This window comes from Erpetoichthys calabaricus, chromosome 18 (genome assembly GCF_900747795.2).
Source record: "Erpetoichthys calabaricus chromosome 18, fErpCal1.3, whole genome shotgun sequence".
Classification (NCBI taxonomy): domain Eukaryota; kingdom Metazoa; phylum Chordata; class Cladistia; order Polypteriformes; family Polypteridae; genus Erpetoichthys; species Erpetoichthys calabaricus.
In genome coordinates, this window is record NC_041411.2 from 51,908,335 (window position 1) to 51,929,293 (window position 20,959).

Consider the following 20,959-nt stretch of genomic DNA (forward strand, 5'->3'; position numbering starts at 1 on the left):
TTAAAATGAATATTCACACTATTGTCCAACAGGCCGACAACTTTCCAGTCTCTACCCCCTTTATCAGAGACAAAGTGGAAACTAGAGATAAATTTCACATTTCATTATGACATAATATATAATAGATGCTCTGAAAGTGGTATCTACAATTAAACATTGCCAAAATGTACAAGATTTTGAAACACTTCAGGCAAAACGTCTCCAATTTTGATTATTAACTGACCTCTCCTATTTAAATACTGATAACAAGTTTCAGTGTACCCATAACCCACTTGATAAATGACACTGTTGGACTTTAGCTTTTGTCTTAAATATATTCACTGACAACAGTTCCACAGCAAACAAAGAAGCAAAAAATATTACTGCAACAGTATCACCAACAGCAAGTGCAGTATGCAGCCAAAACTTAATGTTTAAACTGCATTAACTAGATTCATTGATAGTGCCAAAAATATAAAATCTAGCAAAAACAGCTCCTAAAATATTACAAGAGCTTCATTCTACAGCACTGTTGCAGCAACATTGACCTTTATTTTATATTCTGATATATGTATATTTTAAGTTGCTTCTGGCAACCAGAAATTGAGTAAGAGCACTTACTCTTAAACTTGAGGTTTAATTTCAAAGCACAATTTAGACTATTACAGCTTAGATTGTGCTTCACTATGCGGTAAATATGTGCAGCTGCTGTCATCTATAATAAAGATGATCATAAGTTGAAGACTATTTTATTGCATAACATTATTAGAAATGAAATAGATATTTCTCCTATTAGCTAAGCTTATTACATGGCCCCTATGCTAGGCATGATTTTGGGTATGTGTAGTTCAGCCTGAAATATATTTCATAAAAGGCATTATTAATCAAATTAGCATACTGAAACTATCAATGATGTATCATTACCAGGTCTGCTTTAAATGATGTGCGAGGCATGAGGAACCTTGCAATAATTTGGGTGTTCCTTCTCGTGTTAACAGCACACCTCTCACCAGCTGCATGTCATCATTTAAATTGCCAAGTGCAAAATAAAATGCTCCACAGCATAGGGCTGCACGATAACAGAAAAAATGATTATCACGATTATTTTGCTCAAAATTTTTATCACGATTAATAATGACGATTATTCCTTTGGTAAATGAAGTCTGTGACCAAAGCAGTGTAGACTCGGCCAGTTATTCACAGATGCTGCCCTAATCATATTAGCTGCGTTGTCCGTTGTGATGCACACAAGTCTTTCTTCCACCAAGCCCCAAGCGGACATCGCTTCTTTGAGGCCCACTGCAATAAACTCCGCTGTATGGTCTTGTGGGAAAAACGAAGTTTGCAAAAGCTTGCTTTTCATCTCAAACTCGCTGTCAATAAAATGAACTGTCAAGCTCAAATACGGTTCCGCAGTTCTGCTTGACCATAAGTTGGTCGTGGCAGCAAAATATTCAAGGCTGAGCCTGAGAATTTCTCTTTCTATTTCTTTTTGGCATTTCGCATACAGCGAGGGCAGCGCAACATTGGAAAAATGGTTGCGTGAGGGAATGCTATATCTTTTATCAAGTGTTGCGATCATTTTGTTAAACCCCTCACTGCTCACGGTAGTTATTGGGACACATATCCTTGGCTATATGGTACGCGATCGCCTCTGTTATTTCCCGGTGTCTTTGCTAGCTAGGCAGATATGGTATTGCGTTGAACAATGTCCTTGATAATGTTGTCTGTGTTGTGGATGGCTGGTAATTTTTTGTTGTTGCTGTTTGTGCCTTCAGTCGTTGAAATTCTTGATAGTGTACTTTGTGGTGGCTTTTAAGGTGGTTGATGAGGTTTGTTGTGTTACCTTGGGACGTTTGGACGGAACAGGAGCAAAGTTTGCACAAGACTCGTACCTGATCAACATCACATTCCTCGAAATCGAAATAGTTCCAGACAAGATCACTACATGGTGTCAGAAGTGGCGGATTGGAAGAGGAATGTGAAGAAGAGGTTCAGCTTTTGAACGAGTCGCGTGTCTGTTAGTAACCCGAAAACGTGATCAGAAAGCGCTAACACGTTCTAGCAAAAGAGAAAAACAAATATGTTAGGATTACAGCCCCCACCAAATCACCAGTTAAAGGGAAATGTAGCTGAAAATTGGAAAAGATTTAAACAGAGATTCGAGTTGTATCTTGCTGCGATTGAAGCAGATAGGAAAAGTGAAAAAATTAAAGCGTCTATGCTTCTACATGTAATTGGTGAAGAGGCGCTAGAGGTGTATAACAATTTTCAGTTTGAAGAAGATGGAGACAATATGAAATTGAACAAAATAGTTGAAAAATTCGAAACGTATTGCAACCCAAAGCGCAATGTGACGTTTGAGCGGCACAACTTTTTTTTACGTTTCCAGAAAAGCGGAGAAACAATAAACCAGTATGACCCCTTTTTAGGAACTAACGATCGCACTTCTGCACGTTGTTCCGCCATCATATGTTTTTTCTGACTGACTGTTATTGCTGCTATTGACTTCAACTGCTTCAGAAAGCGCTTGCAATCTAGACGCAGTAACGTCATAGTGACGTAGTCCAATCCGTAAACTCAGCCCATAAAAAACAGTTTGGTCTTTATACTGTAAAATCGCGACGATATTTATTAACTGATCGTGGGTCATAAATATCGTTATCATGAGAAAAAAAAAGATCGTGCAGCCCTACCACAGCACATTAAGTTTGCCTTGTAGGAATCTCCAGTAAGATTCACGCCATCAATAATGGCATTCACATTTAAGGGGATAATGCTGTAAACGTCTCTATTTTGAAGGGGGACTTGGCATCATGTTAAAAGTCACACTAGCACTAAGTGGCTTCCACGATTGGTGTCTGAACATCTGGCGATAAACAGGACACAGATGAAGCAAAGGGGGGGAAAAGAGAGAAAGAGCTCACATTGCTCCTCGACTTATTTATACAACACACGTTTAAAATGGTTTATTAAGGAAAAAATTATAAGGGTTTGTATTATAGATTAGCTGAAATACCCAGCGTTGCCCGGGAGGTAAATAGTTTTTTTTTTTTTGTTTGAGAAAAATATAATTAAAAAAAAAACAAATAACTTTAAAAATAAATTAAAGACTCACTAATGTCCTTGACTTGCGGTCTTGCATGTATGTTATTCAGTTGACGCTTGGAACCGGCCAACTCTATTTAATTTGAAAAGCAACGGGGCGCAGTGCTGCTTAAACAAAGAATGCTGGCAGTTGCCTGCTATATACTAACTGTGTAAGCCCGTGCTTTTCCTAGAAAGTATTGAAATCATCAGAACTACTCAGGGCATCTCTGCTATGAGGATTAGTGTTGCCAATGTGCTCTTTTTCTTAGGTTTCCTTTCGCTAGTGTGCTGGCATCACTTGCGTATTCTCGGAGCTGGAGTCCTCACCCCAACTCTAAGTCTCACTTCCGGGCCAGACAGACACACACACACACACACACACACACTTGCAGGCGTAGAATTCTATTTAATTTCAAAAGGAGCAGGGGCGTGGTGGTGCTCAAACAAAGAATGGTGGCAGTCACCTCCAGTTCGCCCTCTGGTGATCATTCCAAGTGTCAACTGAATGATAAAATGCATACATAACCGTAAGATCACCCCCCCCCATTCCCCCCCCCCCCCCAAAGAAGAGGGTGAGTTAGGGCTGATTTCACCATACAATATTTTTAGTCGACCATTGAGAAACGTGTACCAAGTTTCATGAAAAATCGCTCCAGCCATAATTTTCCATACTCGCAGAGTCATGTATAAAATACAGTACTAATAGCATTTTGTATCGATTTGTTAAGGAACACAACCTGTCAAGTTTCAAATGCAGAACAATTATGTAAAACAAGCAATAGGTGGTAACCCTAAGCGTCATGCTTATTTTCCTATTCACAGGGGCCAATGAGGATGTTTAACTCTTTCTTGCACAGTTTAATGGCATAGGAACGTTTTGCCAAAAGAAGAACTCGAGAATATTATGTGCACAAGTAAATGTGGATTATTTTTCCCTTAACTGGGTGACTTATGTTAATTCAATTATGTGCGTGCGCATATGTAAACACAGTGAATGTGGGAGTTGGTCTCGTCCGTTACAGGAGATGGACGTCTGAAGCAGAGCTCCGTTAGCAGTGGCTTTATTTTCCCACGTATTTATTATTTAGAGGTATCCTGTATTTACCCAACCCAAGGCACTTCCATTACAATATATAAACATGAGTAACAAGAAGAGATGTCAGAAAGAACCGGAAAAGAAACTTAAAGCTACATCAAAGCCTGGACAGACATCAAACCTGAGCACGAGGTACGGCCTCTTGCAGACTGACCTGGAACAAGCAGACTAATGCGCAGACTTCATAAGAACCCGCTCCACTGTATTGTCTCCATTCGAGAGCGAAAATGGGAGCAAGGGTGCAAGTGGTCATGATGGATTGTCGATTTCACAGGATCATTGGAAACTAGAAAAGGCCCTGCAGTATGTGCTCTCATCTACTCATCACAAGCTCGCAGCATCGGCTGTAATAGGAGCTGCAATTCCACCCGCGGAGCACGAAAGCCGAAACGATCTGTCCGAACTGAAAGATGATCTCATTAGTGGCTACTGCCATGAGTGAGCTTAAGAATGATAACAATGACAGGGAAACGCATCTATTTAATCATTTTGACGTGATCTTTAAAGGCATATTGGGGAAATTAGAGGAACACATTGAAGAAAACAGATCCAAACTGAAAAAAACTTGCTGGTCAGCTGGATGACATTAAGCAGGCATTCATGGATCGAATTGAAACAGCGGAACAATTGGCATCTAACGCCAATGAAAAAGCTACAGCTGCGAATTCCGAATGCAAAAAACTCAGACTTGCAGCCCTGGAGGATGGGTACTGAAGGAATAATATTAGAATCGAAGGTATACCTGAGAAACGAGAAAGTACAAACCCAGTGAAATTTGCAGTAGAATTACTCTCTAAAATAATTGGAGATGACTTTAAACCAGATACCGAGATAGCAGCAGCTTATCGTATACACAGTTCAAATACCTTTAAACCTAGGTCTTTTACTACGACTACGATGTAAGCTTGAAGTGATGGCACTTCTCAGACACAAACAAGAGATTTGAAAATAATCTCATTCGTATTTTCCCTGACTTTTCACCTTTAACAGCTGCAAAACAGGCAGCCTTCTTCAACATTAAACAGCTGTTATAGAAAGCAGATATCAAATGGCCTCTTGTATCTCGCCAAACTGAAAGTGGAAGTTCACGGCCAACTTTATGTATTTTCAAGCAAGGAGGAAGCTGAAAAGGAATAAAAGAAGCTGTTCGACACTCTTTTGAAAGACAATAATGAGCCGTATTCTGTCATGGCATGGCAAGGAGCTATCATCTGCTGTCTGATCACATGTAAAGATATGGGTATTATAATCATACATCCTTATCGTTACTTGGACACTATATATGGTTTTTTAAGTAAGCTTTATGTTTTAATTAAAGTTATAGACACGAGTGTGTTGTGGAAGTAATTTAGAGTAGGGTTTTTTTTTTATTTCTTTTACTATCCTAAAGGAGACTGTTTAACATCATACCCTTGGTTAATTGTTATTTCTATTATTGCATTAGGATTTACTATGCTTATCCTACACCACTTTTTAACACCAATCCCAGGGTTCATTATTTTAAAATTGCTGAAGATATTTTAAGCTTAAAGACTGCTAATGATTATATTTTTGGCAGTTAGACTTTAGCTGCAATAGATATTTCTACTTTTTAATTCTCACACACCGCTTTGGGGTGTAGGAGGGGGCTTGTTTTGTTTTGGACGTGCTCAGTCTCTCGGTATATCAGAGGACTGGGACATTGTGAAGTGGGGTCTAGCCTCATGTGGGGAGGCAAAATGGGGGGTGGGGGATAAGGGGGGGGGGAGAAGGAGAGCAAGCTATCCTTTTAATCCTTAGAATTATAACTATCAACGCAACAATAGGCTGTATGGCAATAACTCGTGGGGAAATTGGAAATTAAGATTAAAACTGCCTCACTACAAGACTATAAAATGACATTAAAAGTTCAGAATCAACGTCTCCATGATGGGACAGTTAACTTTGTGAGCTGGAATGTTAAAGGCCTGAATCACAAATTAAAGAGAAAGAAAGTATGCTCTCACCTAACAGGCTTAAACACTAAAATAGTATTTTTACAGGAGACCCACTTACTAAGCAAGGATCAATTCCGGCTACAAAAAGACTGGACTGGCCAAATGTTCCATTCTAGCTTTACAAAGAAAAATAGAGGTGTGGGAATTCTCATACATAGAACAGTCCCATTTGTAGCATCAGATAGTATCGGATCCTGAAGGGAGATACGTGATGGTCATGGGCAACTTATTTAACTGTAAAATGATTGATAAATGTTTATGCACCCAATGTCGATAAGGAATTCATGCAAAATCTATTTGCATCCATTCCCAATGTGAACACTCAAAATTATAATGGCTGGGGACTTTGTGTTTTAAATCCACTCTTAGATAGATGTCGCCCCCCTCTGTGGCAGGAGTCCTAACACTGCAAAGACAATTACACAGTTTGTAACCGACCACAACTTATCAGACCCCTGGAGGTTTCTAAACCCAAACTCAAGAACATATTCGTTCTACTCACCAGTGCATCATAGCTACTCAAGAATCGATTATTTCTTTATAGATAATAATTTCTTGCCTACGATTAAATCTTGTAAATACGACAATTGTTATCTCCGACCATGCCCCTCTAGTTTTGGAGCTAAAATCATTATGCCCCCCACACTCACCTCTCAGATGGCGCCTTAACCCACTTATATTAGCAGACGAGAACTGTACAGAATTTATATCCAAACAAATTTAGCTTCTTCCTAGAGACAAACACACCATCAGAGGTCTCTGCAGGAACACTCTGGGAAACCCTAAAGGCCTTCTTAAGAGGACAGATTATTTCATATCTTTCCCACAGAAATAAATTAGAATTAGTGTCAGAGCTAAGAAGCAAAATTACTAGAATAGATGAAGAACAAGCCAGGCATCCAAGTGAGGCTCTTCATAGGAAAATGCAGGCTCTGCATACAGAACTCAACATCGTGACAAAGCGCTTTGAGTACTGAGAAAAGCGCTATATAAATGTAATGAATTATTATTATTATTAACTAAAGAAACTGAACAACTTATTTATAAATCAAGACATCATTACTATGAACACAGAGAGAAAGCTAATAAGCTTTTAGCTCAACAAATCCACAAGCAAGAAGTTCGCAATGCAATCCCAGTAATCACCAACACGAATGGAGATGAAATCATTGACCATAAAAATATAATGCTCACATTTAGAGACTACTATAAAACCTTATATACTACTGAGTTTAAAGAAGACAACACACAATCTAATGCATTTCTGGATACATTACAGATACCACAAATAGATACTTTTAGTGTTGAGGAACTGGATAAACCTCTGACCCTATCAGAATTACTAGATGCTATAAAGTCACTTCAAGGCAGGAAATCAGTAGGCCTTGATGGCTACCCTATAAAATTTTATAAGAAATTCTCCACTCAACTAGCTCCCCTCTTATTGGCAACATTTACAGAAGCTAGAGACAAATTCTACCTCAAACTTTTCGTCAAGCATTAATCACCGTCTTTCCTAAACAAAATAAGGACTTGTTACAATGTGCATCATACAGACCAATTTCACTTCTGAATAATGATGTTAAGATACACTCAAAAATTATAGCTAGAAGGATGGAGAAAGCGCTGCCTTCGGTAATATCACAGGATCAAACTGGATTTATTAAAGGCCGACACTTATCTTCCAATCTTCGACGCCCGTTTAATGTAATATATTCACCAGCAAAGTCAAACACCCCAGAGATATTATCATTGGATGCAGAAAAAGCATTTGATATGATTGAATGGAACTACCTTTTCACTACATTGGAGAAATTTGGGTTTGGCCCAAATATTTGTGCATGGCTCAAACTACTGTACACCAGTCCAGAAGCTTCAGTCTGTATTAGCAACATTTGTTCAGACTACTTTAAACTAGAACGTGGCACCAGACAAGGATGCCCCTTGTCACCACTGCTGTTTGTAATCGCCATTGAACCACTGTCAAAATTCTTATCAGATAAAGGGGATTATCCAAGAAGGCGTGGAAAAGAAAATCTCTATATGCAGATGATATGGTTTTTTATTATATTATAATCTCACACCCAGAAAACACTGTGCCTACAGTTTTAACAGCACTTTCAGATTTTCAAAAGATCTCTGGTCTCAGAATTAATTTGAATAAAAGTATACTCTTTCCAGTGAATTCACATGCATATAATATCAGATTGGACACCCTACCTTTTACCATAGCAGATCAGTTTAAATACTTAGGGGTAAATATCACAAGTAAACAAAGCTCTTTATCAGCAAAATTTCGCCGTCTGTATGGAAAAAATTAAGCAAGGCTTGCATAGATGGTCAACCCTTCATCTCACTCTTGCCAGAAGAATTAACGTTAAGATGAATATCCTACCTAAGCATTTTTTATTTCAAAACATCCCAATATATATTAATAAATAATTTTTTAAGCAATTAGATTCAACCATAACCTAATTTATTTGGAACTCAAAACATTCAAGTATCTGAAGAGCGACCCTACAAAGACCTCAGGCAGAAGGTGGCATGGCTCTACCGAATTTTCATTTTTATTACTGGGCAGCAAACATACAAGGCATAAAAACCTGGACACAAATAAATGAACACACACAGGCCTGGTCTGCAATAGAAGTAAAATCCTGCAGCACTTCTTTATATTCCCTGCTCTGCGCGCCAATAAATGCAAGTTATCGCAAATACACTAATAATCCAATTGTGCTTCACTCAGAACATGGAACCAATTTAGAAAGCAATTTAAGATAGATTTTCCATCTGTGGCATCCCTGCAAGAGAACCACCTCTTTCAACCCTCGCAAACATATGCAGTTTTTAATATCTGGAAAATATTTGGGATTAAATTGCTCAGAGATCTTTATATATAGACAATATCTTTGAATCCTTTGAACAATTACATTCCAAATTTAAAACTTCCAGCTACACATTTCTTTCACTATCTTCAAATTAGAAACTTTGTCAAACAGAACCTGCCCGATTTTCCTCATCTCGTACCCTCCACCATGCTGGAAAAAATACTGCTCAACTTTGAGGATTTAGACACCATTTCTGCAATATATAAAAATTTTATTAGAGTCCCTTCCTTTCAAAGATCCAAGAGGACAATGGGAAAAAGATCTCTTCATATATCAGAAAAGGAGTGGAAGGTAGCAATGCAGAGAATTCACTCAAGTTCCATATGTGCAAAGCATAGAATTATTCAACTCAAAATTATATAATCGAGCTCATCTGTCTCACCTAAAACTGTCCAAAATGTTCCCAGGGCAAGATCCAACCTGCGAATGCTGCAACCAAGCTCCTGCCTCACTGGGTCACATGTTTTGGGCATGCACCAAACTAACAACATTTTGGACCAAAATTTTTAAGTGCCTTTCAGACAGCCTTGGTGTCACAATCCCTCCTAACCCATTAATAGCTGTGTTTGGTGTTCTTCCAGATGGATTTGAAATGGATAAGGACAAGCAAACTGATTGCATTCACTACACTTTTGGCACGCAGAGCGATTTTGTTAATTTGGAAGAATCCTAACTCTCCTCTAAATAAGTCAGTGGGAAACCAATGTTTTATATTATTTGAAATTGGAAAAAAATCAAATTCTCAGTTAGGGGATCTGTACAGAATTTTTTCAAAACCTGACAGGATCCAATCAATAATATTTTAGAATAAGAAGAAATAATTATTCCTGCATTTCTTTTCCTTCTCCATTTATCTATATTTTCTGCCCTATTAAACTCAATAATTTAGGTATGTTTACAAGCCTTAAGTTTTACTCCTTAGGCCATGCTCTCCTTCTCAGGGGTGGGGTTTGATTTGTTTTCAACCCTATTTTTTGTAAAAATTGATCTATATGTACCGAATGATTACAATAAAATGAAAAAACACCCACAGTGAATGTGAATATTAAAGTCACCTGTAAGAGTAACTGTCCAGGAAAGAGAACTTAAATGAGTTAGTAATTCAGTCATATCAGGCAAATAAGACTCAATGTATTTTGGAGAATGATGCAGAACATAAATAAGACCAGATTTTGTTATTAGTTTTAGAGCCAGGTATTTGAAGAAGAATGGACATTTAATTGGGATTCTTTTGATGTTTAGCTCAGATTTCGCCAGGTACAGTGAGACACCCACCTTGCCTTGAGGTGCGAGCCACTGTGAAGTAAACAAAACTTTACTAGACAGAGTTGCCACGATTTAGAGATAATTTGGTCTCTGCCAAGTTTCTGCTTAACACAATACATCAAGGCTGCAGGCTGCAATGAATTCTGACATTACCAGTCCTTTGCCATTGATAGACCTTGTGTTAAACAAGGAAATGTTAGCAAAAGTGTTCTGTGTGTGCAGATCAAAATCCACAGTGTATTTCAATGTAGCACTGATTTGGCACACTGTCATAATTATTGCAAAAATCCCGAGAAGGACAGCGTATTCCAGAACAGGTGCTGCTGGTGAACTTCAGACTTGCACCCTGCCGATGTCTCGATCCACTGTGTATATATTTCTGTGTACTGTGTTTATTATTTGTGTGTCACACAGTGTAAGTTTGACTAAGAAGCAAGTACTGCATTATTAAAAAGGTAAACCATATGTATAATAAGAATTACAAATGTCTAACTGGTACACTGAACAAAGAAAAACATCTGAATATACCAAATGTATATTTTAACAGTAAAAAAGGCTGTGGTGCAACTATTGATTAAAAATGATTTTAAAAACCAACAAAGGGCATCTATATATGTGAACAGTTAATTGTCAATATCAAGTGTGTGTGTATACATATATTTTTTGTTACAGAAATGGGGAAAAACTACTTTAAACTGTTTCAAATAAGTACATTACAAATAAAGTTTAACAATACGACAGTTTGTAAATTATTAGAAGCATTTTCTTTTGTGCCATGTAATATGGATAAATATTTTTGAACATATTTTATAAGGTAATGAATGAATTTTAAGGAAATTGTTTATTTTAGTATTTTATAAATCACTGAACTTAGTAAGCCCACAGAATTTAATTTTGTTAATAAAAATTACCTATAGACTATACAGTAGACCACAGGTGTTAAATTATAAAATACCAAAGGTCACACTTTAATATAGGACATAAGGCTTCTATGCAGGAGCTTACTGAAAAAAAAGATTTTAAAAAGGAATGATGGAGAAAAAAAACGAACAGTGAATAGGCCAATCCAGTAGCATGAAATTGGTGATCGGTATCGGCCTTAAAATACCTGATCGGAACATACCTAATACTGGAGGTTTGATCAATCCATTAAAAAATGGATAATATAGGATACACGCAAAAGATAATCACCAGAGCTTGAAGGTTCCAGTGCACAGCCATGGGTATTTAGCAGGTGTGATCAACATGGCCTGAAGTACAGAAAAAGGCAACCTAATTGGCCAGCAGGACCTCCATTACAACCGTGAAAGATTTACAGGTGAGCACAGGCATCAGTTTATTTTTCTACTGAAACACATACAGACAGTGATGGCACCAATCCAGTGTATCAAATAAAACATTCACAAAAACAGTATGTCCATGTAAAGAAAAAATGTTCAACTATCAGGCAATAGATGGGCAAACAAAGTTTCATCCAGTGAAGCATATGGAGATTCAAATCAATTGTCCCAGAAGCAAAATACTCAGCCAAGCCATATTCCAATAAAACAAATCAAAATTCAAGACAAAAAGTAGTTATCTGGATCCATGAACAAAACAAGTTAAAAAAAGAACAGTAATGCAAAAAATGAAAGGTTTATCACAAATTTCAATGAAAAGTGTTATTCCCAAAAAGGAGAGGCAGCAAGTATATGTGCCAGCATTCCCTCATTAATTTGAAAATTGATTGGGTTTAAAGCATAAACTTAGTAAGAAAAACCATGACCATAAAAAATCTTCACATTTCACTATCAATATTTATACATACCCATTGTAGCCATTAACAATTTTCAGAATTCTCTCTTTCATGTCCTCATAAGGAATGTACTCAACATTGGGATTAGCAGGGCCTCTTTGCTCAGGCGCTGAAGCTCTGAAGTCATCCATCACTTTCTCCAGCTTAAAAAGGAAATAACTCTTAAACTGTGACCACTGAATCCTAAAACAAAAAAAACAAAAACACAAAATTAAAAACTGAGCACTGCCTATTGTAGTATTAAAAGCATGATAAACATTTCCATCATAACAGACCATATATTTCTCATTAATATCCCTTGCACAAAAATATTAAAAAAAAAAAAAAAAAAGAGAGAATAGAGTTTAACTAAAATCTTTTTGTAGCTTATGGTTGAAGATTAATTTGATATTTGGGGTAATTATAACTATGAATTGTGCTATATAAATGAAAATATTTTCCCTTTAGAACCAAACTACTCCAATTATATGAAATATTCCATTTAAATACATGTTCTCACTGAGATTTCCTCTCAATGCATACCGATAGGATGCTTCAGTTAAACAGCTCTGATGCATATCCAAAAGGCATGCCCTCCGCTATTGTTTCAATTCAATTTACTGTCTTCACACCTTAAGTATAATAAAAAGCATCTGTTGCTAGTTCCCTAATGGGGATGGGGGTGGGTTGGGAAACGTACAGCAACAGTACAGCACATAAGAGAATGACCTCCCATTAAGGTGTTACTGTTTTAACTACTCATTGTCAAAATTTGATCATAAAAATTTATATAATGGTTACCAGCAGTACTGTTTGTTAAAAATGTAATCAATGAAGTAAGCACAAAGCATTCCTCCATTTAAAGACAGGCAAAGGATTACATCCCAGAAAAGTCTTATGTCTAAGTTAGAGGGTGGTATTTTAGTTCAAAGGCCAAAGCACTGTATGCAGGAGGATAAATGGTACCAACGGCAATCTAAAATTAATCGAAGTGCCAGGAATACACAGGCACCATGTCTGACAGCTAATACAGAGTACATTAAAACCTCGATTATCCATCAGGGGTTGGGACCGAGGCCATGACTATTAAGACATAGGACGGATAACAAAACAGATATTTTAAAAATGATATATAGTAGATCCGTTTAACGAATAGCCGTATGAATTTATTTTGTTAATCTTTTGTAAATAGATACAATATTTAACGACCAGCATAAGCAAATATAAACTCAGAGTTAGTTTTTTTTTTTTTTTTTTGCAGTCTTTGTTCCGTAACAAACTGTGCCCCGTCTTATACGCCATTATCTGGGTTATGGAGCACACCTTCAAAACAATAAGGAGGCTTTCCCTACCAAGCAGTTTATCTCCTACCACTTTACATTCTCTTTTTCCCCCCCCTATATTGCAAAAACTCCTGCTTATTGTCTCCTGACTCCCTATCCAAAACCTCCTTGCACCACACCTTCCTTTTCCTCCTAACGTCTCCTAAGAGGTGTGTCCACCCCTTACAGAACAGAAGCCCTTCACCTAGTCCCATCACTTACAGCATTCATTCCATCCTTTCTGCTCCAGCACAGAGCTTCAAGATCCATGCAATATCATCATTTGAGCCAGGTTATACAAATCTTCAGATTCAATTTGATTTTTATTTTAAATGATGCAATATCAATTCACAGAATTCAGAGATTGATTCTATAAATTCACACAGATGTAGGAGTGTGGAAGTGCAAAGAAAATCTGGATGTGCAGGTGTCACCAAACTCATCCAAATTTTGGCTACATTGGTTTTAGTTTACAAAAGTGGCTGAAACTAGTGACGTACACCCAGCACCAGCAACCCTAAATGCCAATGTATGTAAACATTTTGGATTTAAAAAACTTGAACAGTTATGGTTTGGACAAAAATCAAAGCTGTATGTGTGTTACAAACAAAAACATTTCAGTGAAATGACTGTCTAGGACAGGGGTCTCCAACCTTCGCATGCCCCCCACCAAGAGAGCTACTATTATAAAATGAAAATGGCCAAGAACTACTCATGTTTTCTAATGGTTTATTCTCATAGCTTATTTTCAACCCAAACTGAATAAGCTTATTTTGCCTGAACAATTACAAAATGTTGGTGTTCACAACTCACATTTTGCATTAAAACATCACTAAAAAAATATTTATTTCACCTGCAAGTGCATTTTGTATGTCTGTATACATTTTCTAGTGTATCTCACACTATTGAATTAAAATATGAATGCTGTCAAAACAAAACAATGCCATTACAAATACACAGATATTACTTATTCATTAATAATTTTATTACATGTCATGTCTTCACTTCATAAGAGTATTCACATGTCCGGTTGCATGTCTGATTTTTTTTTTTTTTTTTTTTTTTTTTTAAAAACACGTTAGTCAGATGACTGGCACAGCATGGAGTCAACAAGAGGGGTATGGTGGAGTGTAGCCACTTAGGTTCACTCTTATGGAGTCATTTAAATGTTCATCTGTCTGGCTTGTTCTAAACTTTGGGTCTGCATACCTCTGCGAGTCTACCTTTTCTGACATGAATGTCACTAAATCAAACAAAGCAGACATTTTCAGAGATGCTTGGTGAAGATTCTTGTACTGTAGTTATCTGACTCTACTAAGTTCCAGAAATGCCGAGAATGCTGTTGAGACTAACTGCACATTATTGTCAAGGTTTACTAATATCCTCCTTAATAAAATCCCTGTGTGCGTCCAGGTGTACGTGTGTGTGTGTCTTCTGGTGAAGTGCGCATGCGCGGTGCGATGTGCGATATTACTGTCAGAGAAAGTTACAGGCGTTTTACGAAAATACAAACCAGTATTACTGCGAGAGGAAATTAAAGGTACACAATACAGTGACGCATATTACAGCCACATACAAGCCAGTATTACTGTCAGAGTAGATTAGAGGCATATTACCGCCGCACACACCCGTATTACCGCCAGAGAAAATTAAAGGTATATTACGGACGCTCAAGCCATCGGATGTACAAGCCAGTATTACTGTCACAGAAAATTAAAGACATACAATACACGGCGGCAGCCCACGAAGAATGGTCAGCTCAGCAAGTAAACATCAACAAAAGAAAGGCTGAAAGAAAGAAAAATACGACCAACAAAAAGAATGAGGTCAAAGTCCTTTGCCATTTAATATAGACTGTTCCTACTAATGTTTATGCACTACTGTTCTAGCGCCTGTTATTGTAATGGGCTAAATGACTAGTATAATACATAAAATCCAATGTGTCTGCTTTTCATGAGAGAACTACCTAATGGATTTAGATCAGGTTTTTTTCTAGAATTTGCTTGAACATTCCAGTTGATTTTGCGACTTCGCTCATTTCGCTATGTATCATAGTTCGCTTGCAGTACCGATTTATTTGCGCGAATCCAAGAGAGATGCAGCGGGCCGAGGGGAGGGGCGTGTTCCTTAACTCTGCTTAGCTAGCGAACGAGAGAACAACTGAATTCAACTTTGTCGGACATTTCAAATAAAGTGCTACTTAGGTCTTGACTTCGAATCCGGATATTCTCTTAAGTGTATGCCACACTGAAAAGATTGCAATTCAGATTGTGGATCGTGATACGATTTTTTGCAAAGATCGCCCACCCCTAATTTGACTACAAGTTTTCAAACTTATATAGGATTCATTAACTCTTTGGTGAGCTACTTGGAAAGGGGTTGCAAGCTACCGTTAGCTCGCGAGCGACGTGTTGGAGAGCCCTGCTCTAGAAGGTTTATGAAGATGTGAAAGGCAACACTGTCAGTTCATTTAAAATCGACAAAGAAAGTGGCCTTAACTTGCTATAGGTGGACATCCAGAGTGACCGATTCTTACAGTGCATCCGGAAAGTATTCACTGCGCATCACTTTTTCCACATTTTGTTATGTTACAGCCTTATTCCAAAATGGATTAAATTCATTTATTTCCCCTCAGAATTCTACACACAACACCCCATAATGACAACGTGACAAATTTACTTGATATTTTTGCAAATTTATTAAAAATAAAAAAATTGAGAAAGCACAAAATTGAGCTCAGGTGCATCCGGTTTCCCATGATCATCCTTGAGATGTTTCTGCAGCTTAACTGAAGTCCACCTGTGGTAAATTCAGTTGACTGGACATGATTTGGAAAGGCACACATCTGTCTATATAAGGTCCCACAGTTGACAGTTCATGTCAGAGCACAAACCAAGCATGAAGTCAAAGGAATTGTCTGTAGACCTCTGAGACAGGATTGTCTCAAAGAACAAATCTGGGGAAGGTTACAGAAAAAATTCTGCTGCTTTGAAGGTCCCAATGAGCACAGTGGCCTCGCCTATTCAAGTACTCAACTTCGGGCGCTGAGAACAAATGCCAGTGCCAGTGTGGTTCCATATTTACCCGACGAGGTAAGAAGGCGGTATCGTGGCAGCAGAGCCGGCACTAAGCTAAAAAAAGAAGCGGCTTGCGAGAAAGTGGCGTTTCAAGCCTTCGGTGCCTTCTGTGATTCTGGGGAATGTGAACTCAATCTCAAATAAGATCGACGAACTGGCTGCGCTGGTGAAAAATGTCAGGACCTACACAGAATGCAGTTTGTTGTGTTTTTGCGAAACCTGGCTAAATAACACCATCCCAGATGCCAACGTGGAGCTACCCGGGTTTAGCACAGTTAGAGCGGACAGAGATGCAAGTACCTGTGGGAAGCACAAAGGAGGAGGACTCGCTCTCTATGTTAATACACGGTGGTGTCACTCTGGACATGTTAACGTCAAAATCTCCACTTGCTGCAGGGATATCGAACTGTTGGCCGTAAGTTTACGTCCCTACTACTTGCCCAGAGAGTTTGGACACGTCATTGCTGTTATCGTTTACATCCCTCCTCGGGCCGACGTGGAGTCAGCGAGTGACATCATCCATTCCGCTGTTGCTAAGTTACAAACGCAGCACCCTGAGGCGCTTCTGCTAATCGCTGGAGACTTTAACCATGGGACGCTGGACAAAACATTACCTGCATTCTCCCAGTATGTGGACTGTAACACCCGGGGAAATAAGACTATTGATTTACTGTATTCAAACGTTAAAGACGCATACAGCGCCACCCCGCTGCCTGCGCTTGGGAAAGCAGATCATAACCTGGTTCTGCTTCAGCCTCACTATAAACCAAAAGTTAAGAGTCCTACCTGTAACCACACGATCATTCAGGAAGTGGACCCCGGAGGCTGAGAATACTCAGAGAATGTTTTGGAACTACAGACTGGGATATCCTGCAGGGATCTCATAGTGAGAACATTGAGGAAGTTGTTGACTGCACTACTGACTACATCAACTTCTGTATGGACATTGTAGTTCCAGTAAGAACAGTACGCTGCTATGCTAACAACAAGCCATGGATTACAAGTGACATCAAGGGCCTTTTGACTCAGAAGAAAAGGGCTTTTAAAGGCGGTGATCAGCATGAGCTCAAGCGCATGCAGAAGGAACTCCGAGTCCAGCTTAGGGTGGCGAAGGAGCAGTACAGGAGAAAGCTGGAGCAGAAGTTGCAGAATAACAGCATGAAGGAAGTGTGGGATGGGATAAAGATCATCACTGGCAGCAGCTCGAAGCGGGATACCACCATTGAGAGAGACGTGAAGACAGCAAACCAAATGAACAACTTCTTTAACATGTTTGACCACCCTAACCCACTCTCTCTCACCCTCACCTCGGAGTATTGCACCCTCCACACATCCTTCTGCTGATACCAGCATAGGAAAGACATCCCAACCCATAATTACAACAGCGCAAGTGAGCAGAGAGCTGAGGAGACTTCGTGCCAGCAAAGCAGCGGGTCCAGATGGAGTATCGCCACGACTGCTGAAGGTCTGTGCATCGGAGCTGGGGGGTCCTCTACAGCGCATCTTCAACCTGAGCCTGGAACAGGGGAGAGTCCCGAGGCTTTGGAAAACATCTTGTATCACCCCAGTCCCAAAGGTATCACGTCCTAGTGAGCTGAATGACTTTCGGCCTGTTGCTCCGACATCACATGTGATGAAGACCATGGAGAGGCTGCTGCTTCACCACCTTAGGCCACAGGTTCAACATGCCCTTGACCCTCTGCAGTTTGCATATCAGGAGAAGGTGGCAGCGGAGGATGCCATCATCTATATGTTACACCGATCCCTCTCTCACTTGGACAGAGGCAGTGGTGCTGTAAGAATTATGTTTCTAGACTTCTCTAGCGCCTTCAACACAATCCAACCTCTGCTCCTTAGGGACAAGCTGACAGAGATGGGATTAGATTCATACCTAGTGGCATGGATCGTGGACTATCTTAAAGACAGACCTCAGCATGTGCGTCTTGGGAACTGCGCGTCTGACATTGTGGTCAGCAACACAGGAACGCCACAGGGGACTGTACTTTCTCCGGTCCTTTTCAGCCTATATACATCGGACTTCCAATACAACTCGGAGTCCTGCCATGTGCAAAAGTTCGCTGATGACACTGCTATCGTGGGCTGTATCAGGAATGGGCTGGAGGAGGAGTATAGGGACCTAATCAATGACTTTGTTAAATGGTGCGACTCAAACCACCTACACCTGAACACCAGCAAAACCAAGGAGCTGGTGGTGGATTTTAGGAGGCCCAGACCCCTCATAGACCCAGTGATCATCAAAGGTGACTGTGTGTAGATGGTGCAGACCTATAAATATCTGGGAGTGCAGCTGGATGATAAATTAGACTGGACTGCCAATACTGATGCTCTGTGCAAGAAAGGACAGAGCCGGTTATACTTCCTTAGAAGGCTGGCGTCCTTCAACATCTGCAATAAGATGCTGCAGATGTTCTATCAGACGGTTGTGGCGAGCGCCCTCTTCTACGCAGTGGTGTGCTGGGGAGGCAGCATTAAGAGGAAAGACGCCTCACGCCTGGACAAACTGGTGAGGAAGGCAGGCTCTATTGTTGGCATGGAGCTGGACAGTTTAACATCTGTGGCAGAGCGAAGGGCGCTCAACAGGCTCCTATCAATTATGGAGAATCCACTGCATCCACTAAATAGTATCATCTCCAGACAGAAGAGCAGCTTCAGCGACAGACTGCTGTCACTGTCCAGCTCCATAGACAGATTGAGGAGATCGTTCCTCCCCCAAACTATGCGACTCTTCAATTCCACCCGGGGGGGGTAAACATTAATATTTAACATTATACATAGTTAGTCTGTTTTTTCACCTGCATTATTATCATTCTTTAATTTAATATTATTTATTGTATCAGTATGCTGCTGCTGAAGAATGTGAATTTCCCATTGGGATTAATAAAGTGTCTATCTATCATCCGTAAGTGGAAGAAGTTCGAAACCACCAGGACTCTTCCTAGAGCTGGCCGGCCATCTAAACTGAGCGATCGGGGGAGAAGGGCCTTAGTCAGGGAGGTGACCAAGAACCCGATGGTCACTCTGTCAGAGCTCCAGAGGTCCTCTGTGGAGAGAGGAGAACCTTCCAGAAGGACAACCATCTCTGCAGCAATCCACCAATCAGGCCTGTATGGTAGAGTGGCCAGACGGAAGCCACTCCTTAGTAAAAGGCACATGGCAGCCTGCCTGGAGTTTGCCAAAAGGCACCTGAAGGACTCTCAGAGCATGAGAAAGAAAATTCTTTGGTCTGATGAGACAAAGATTGAACTCTTTGGTGTGAATGCCAGGCATCGCATTTGGAGGAAACCAGGCACCGCTCATCACCAGGCCAATAACATCCCTACAGTGAAGCATGGTGGTGGCAGCATCATGCTGTGGGGATGTTTTTCAGCGGCAGGGACTGGGACACTAGTCAGGATAAAGAAAGATGACTGCAGCCATGTACAGAGACATCCTGGATGAAAACCTGCTCCAGAGCGCGCTTGACCTCAGACTGGGGCGACGGTTCATCTTTCAGCAGGACAACGACCCTAAGCACACAGCCAAGATATCAAAGGAGTGGTTTCAGGACAACTCTGAATGTCCTTGAGTGGCCCAGCCGGAGCCCAGACTTGAATTCTATTGAACATCTCTGTAGAGATCTTAAAATGGCTGTGCACCGACGCTTCCCATCCAACCTGATGGAGCTTGAGAGGTGCTGCAAAGAGGAATGGGCGAAACTGGCCAAGGATAGGTGTGCCAAGTTTGTGGCATCATATTCAAAAAGACTTGAGGCTGTAATTGCTGCCAAAGGTGCATCTACAAAGTATTGAGCAAAGGCTGTGAATACTTATGGACATGGGATTTCTCAGTTTTTTTTGTTTTTTTTTAATAAATTTGCAAAAACCTCAAGTAAACTTTTTTCACGTTGTCATTATGGGGTGTTGTGTAGAATTCTGAGGAAAAAAAATAATTTAATCCATTTTGAAATAAGGCTGTAACAAGCTGCCCTCAACATTCCGTCTGTTACGTGACTACTTGGTGGAGTGATGTGCTGCAACATTTGCACTGTAGCACTATGGCTAGTCCTGGGATTAAAATGAAGCAAAAGTTGTTGGAACTACCTACACGCAAGCATTGATCAATACAGTGAGCTGGAGATGCTAAACAGGTTTTTAGAACAGCAGCCATCAATTTCAACAGCGCTGCTGTTACCTGAGGTACACCGCCAAAGAGTATTTACACCCTCCCTGAGAATGAGAGAACAGCGTAAGATGTTAAAGGCACTGAGACCAATTAAAGTTACCACATTGGTCATGTCTGAGGATGGCTCCCCAACACTTTGTCATTGTGCCCCTATAAGGCAAGTCGATATCTAGTAAGCAACCACAAGCAAATCAGATAACTAATCGTTGTGTATTAGTTACCAATAGTCAAGGTTCCAAAGTAAAACTACTGGAGAAAAAAATAAATAAAATTAAGATACAACACCCTGGGGAAGAGATGCATAATCCG

The 20,959-nt window shown here is 39.7% G+C and overlaps 1 protein-coding gene across 2 annotated transcripts in view; it reads right to left on the reverse strand.

The window, feature by feature from the left end:
• LOC114669215 (serine/threonine-protein phosphatase 4 regulatory subunit 2-like) overlaps positions 1-20,959 on the reverse strand; it is a 101,328-nt gene that overhangs the window by 62,101 nt on the left and 18,268 nt on the right. For both annotated transcript variants that reach the window (XM_028825407.2, XM_051921508.1), the window contains exon 3: positions 12,103-12,273. In XM_028825407.2, coding sequence (XP_028681240.1) covers positions 12,103-12,273 — 171 coding nt within the window. The remainder of the gene's footprint in view (positions 1-12,102; positions 12,274-20,959) is intronic.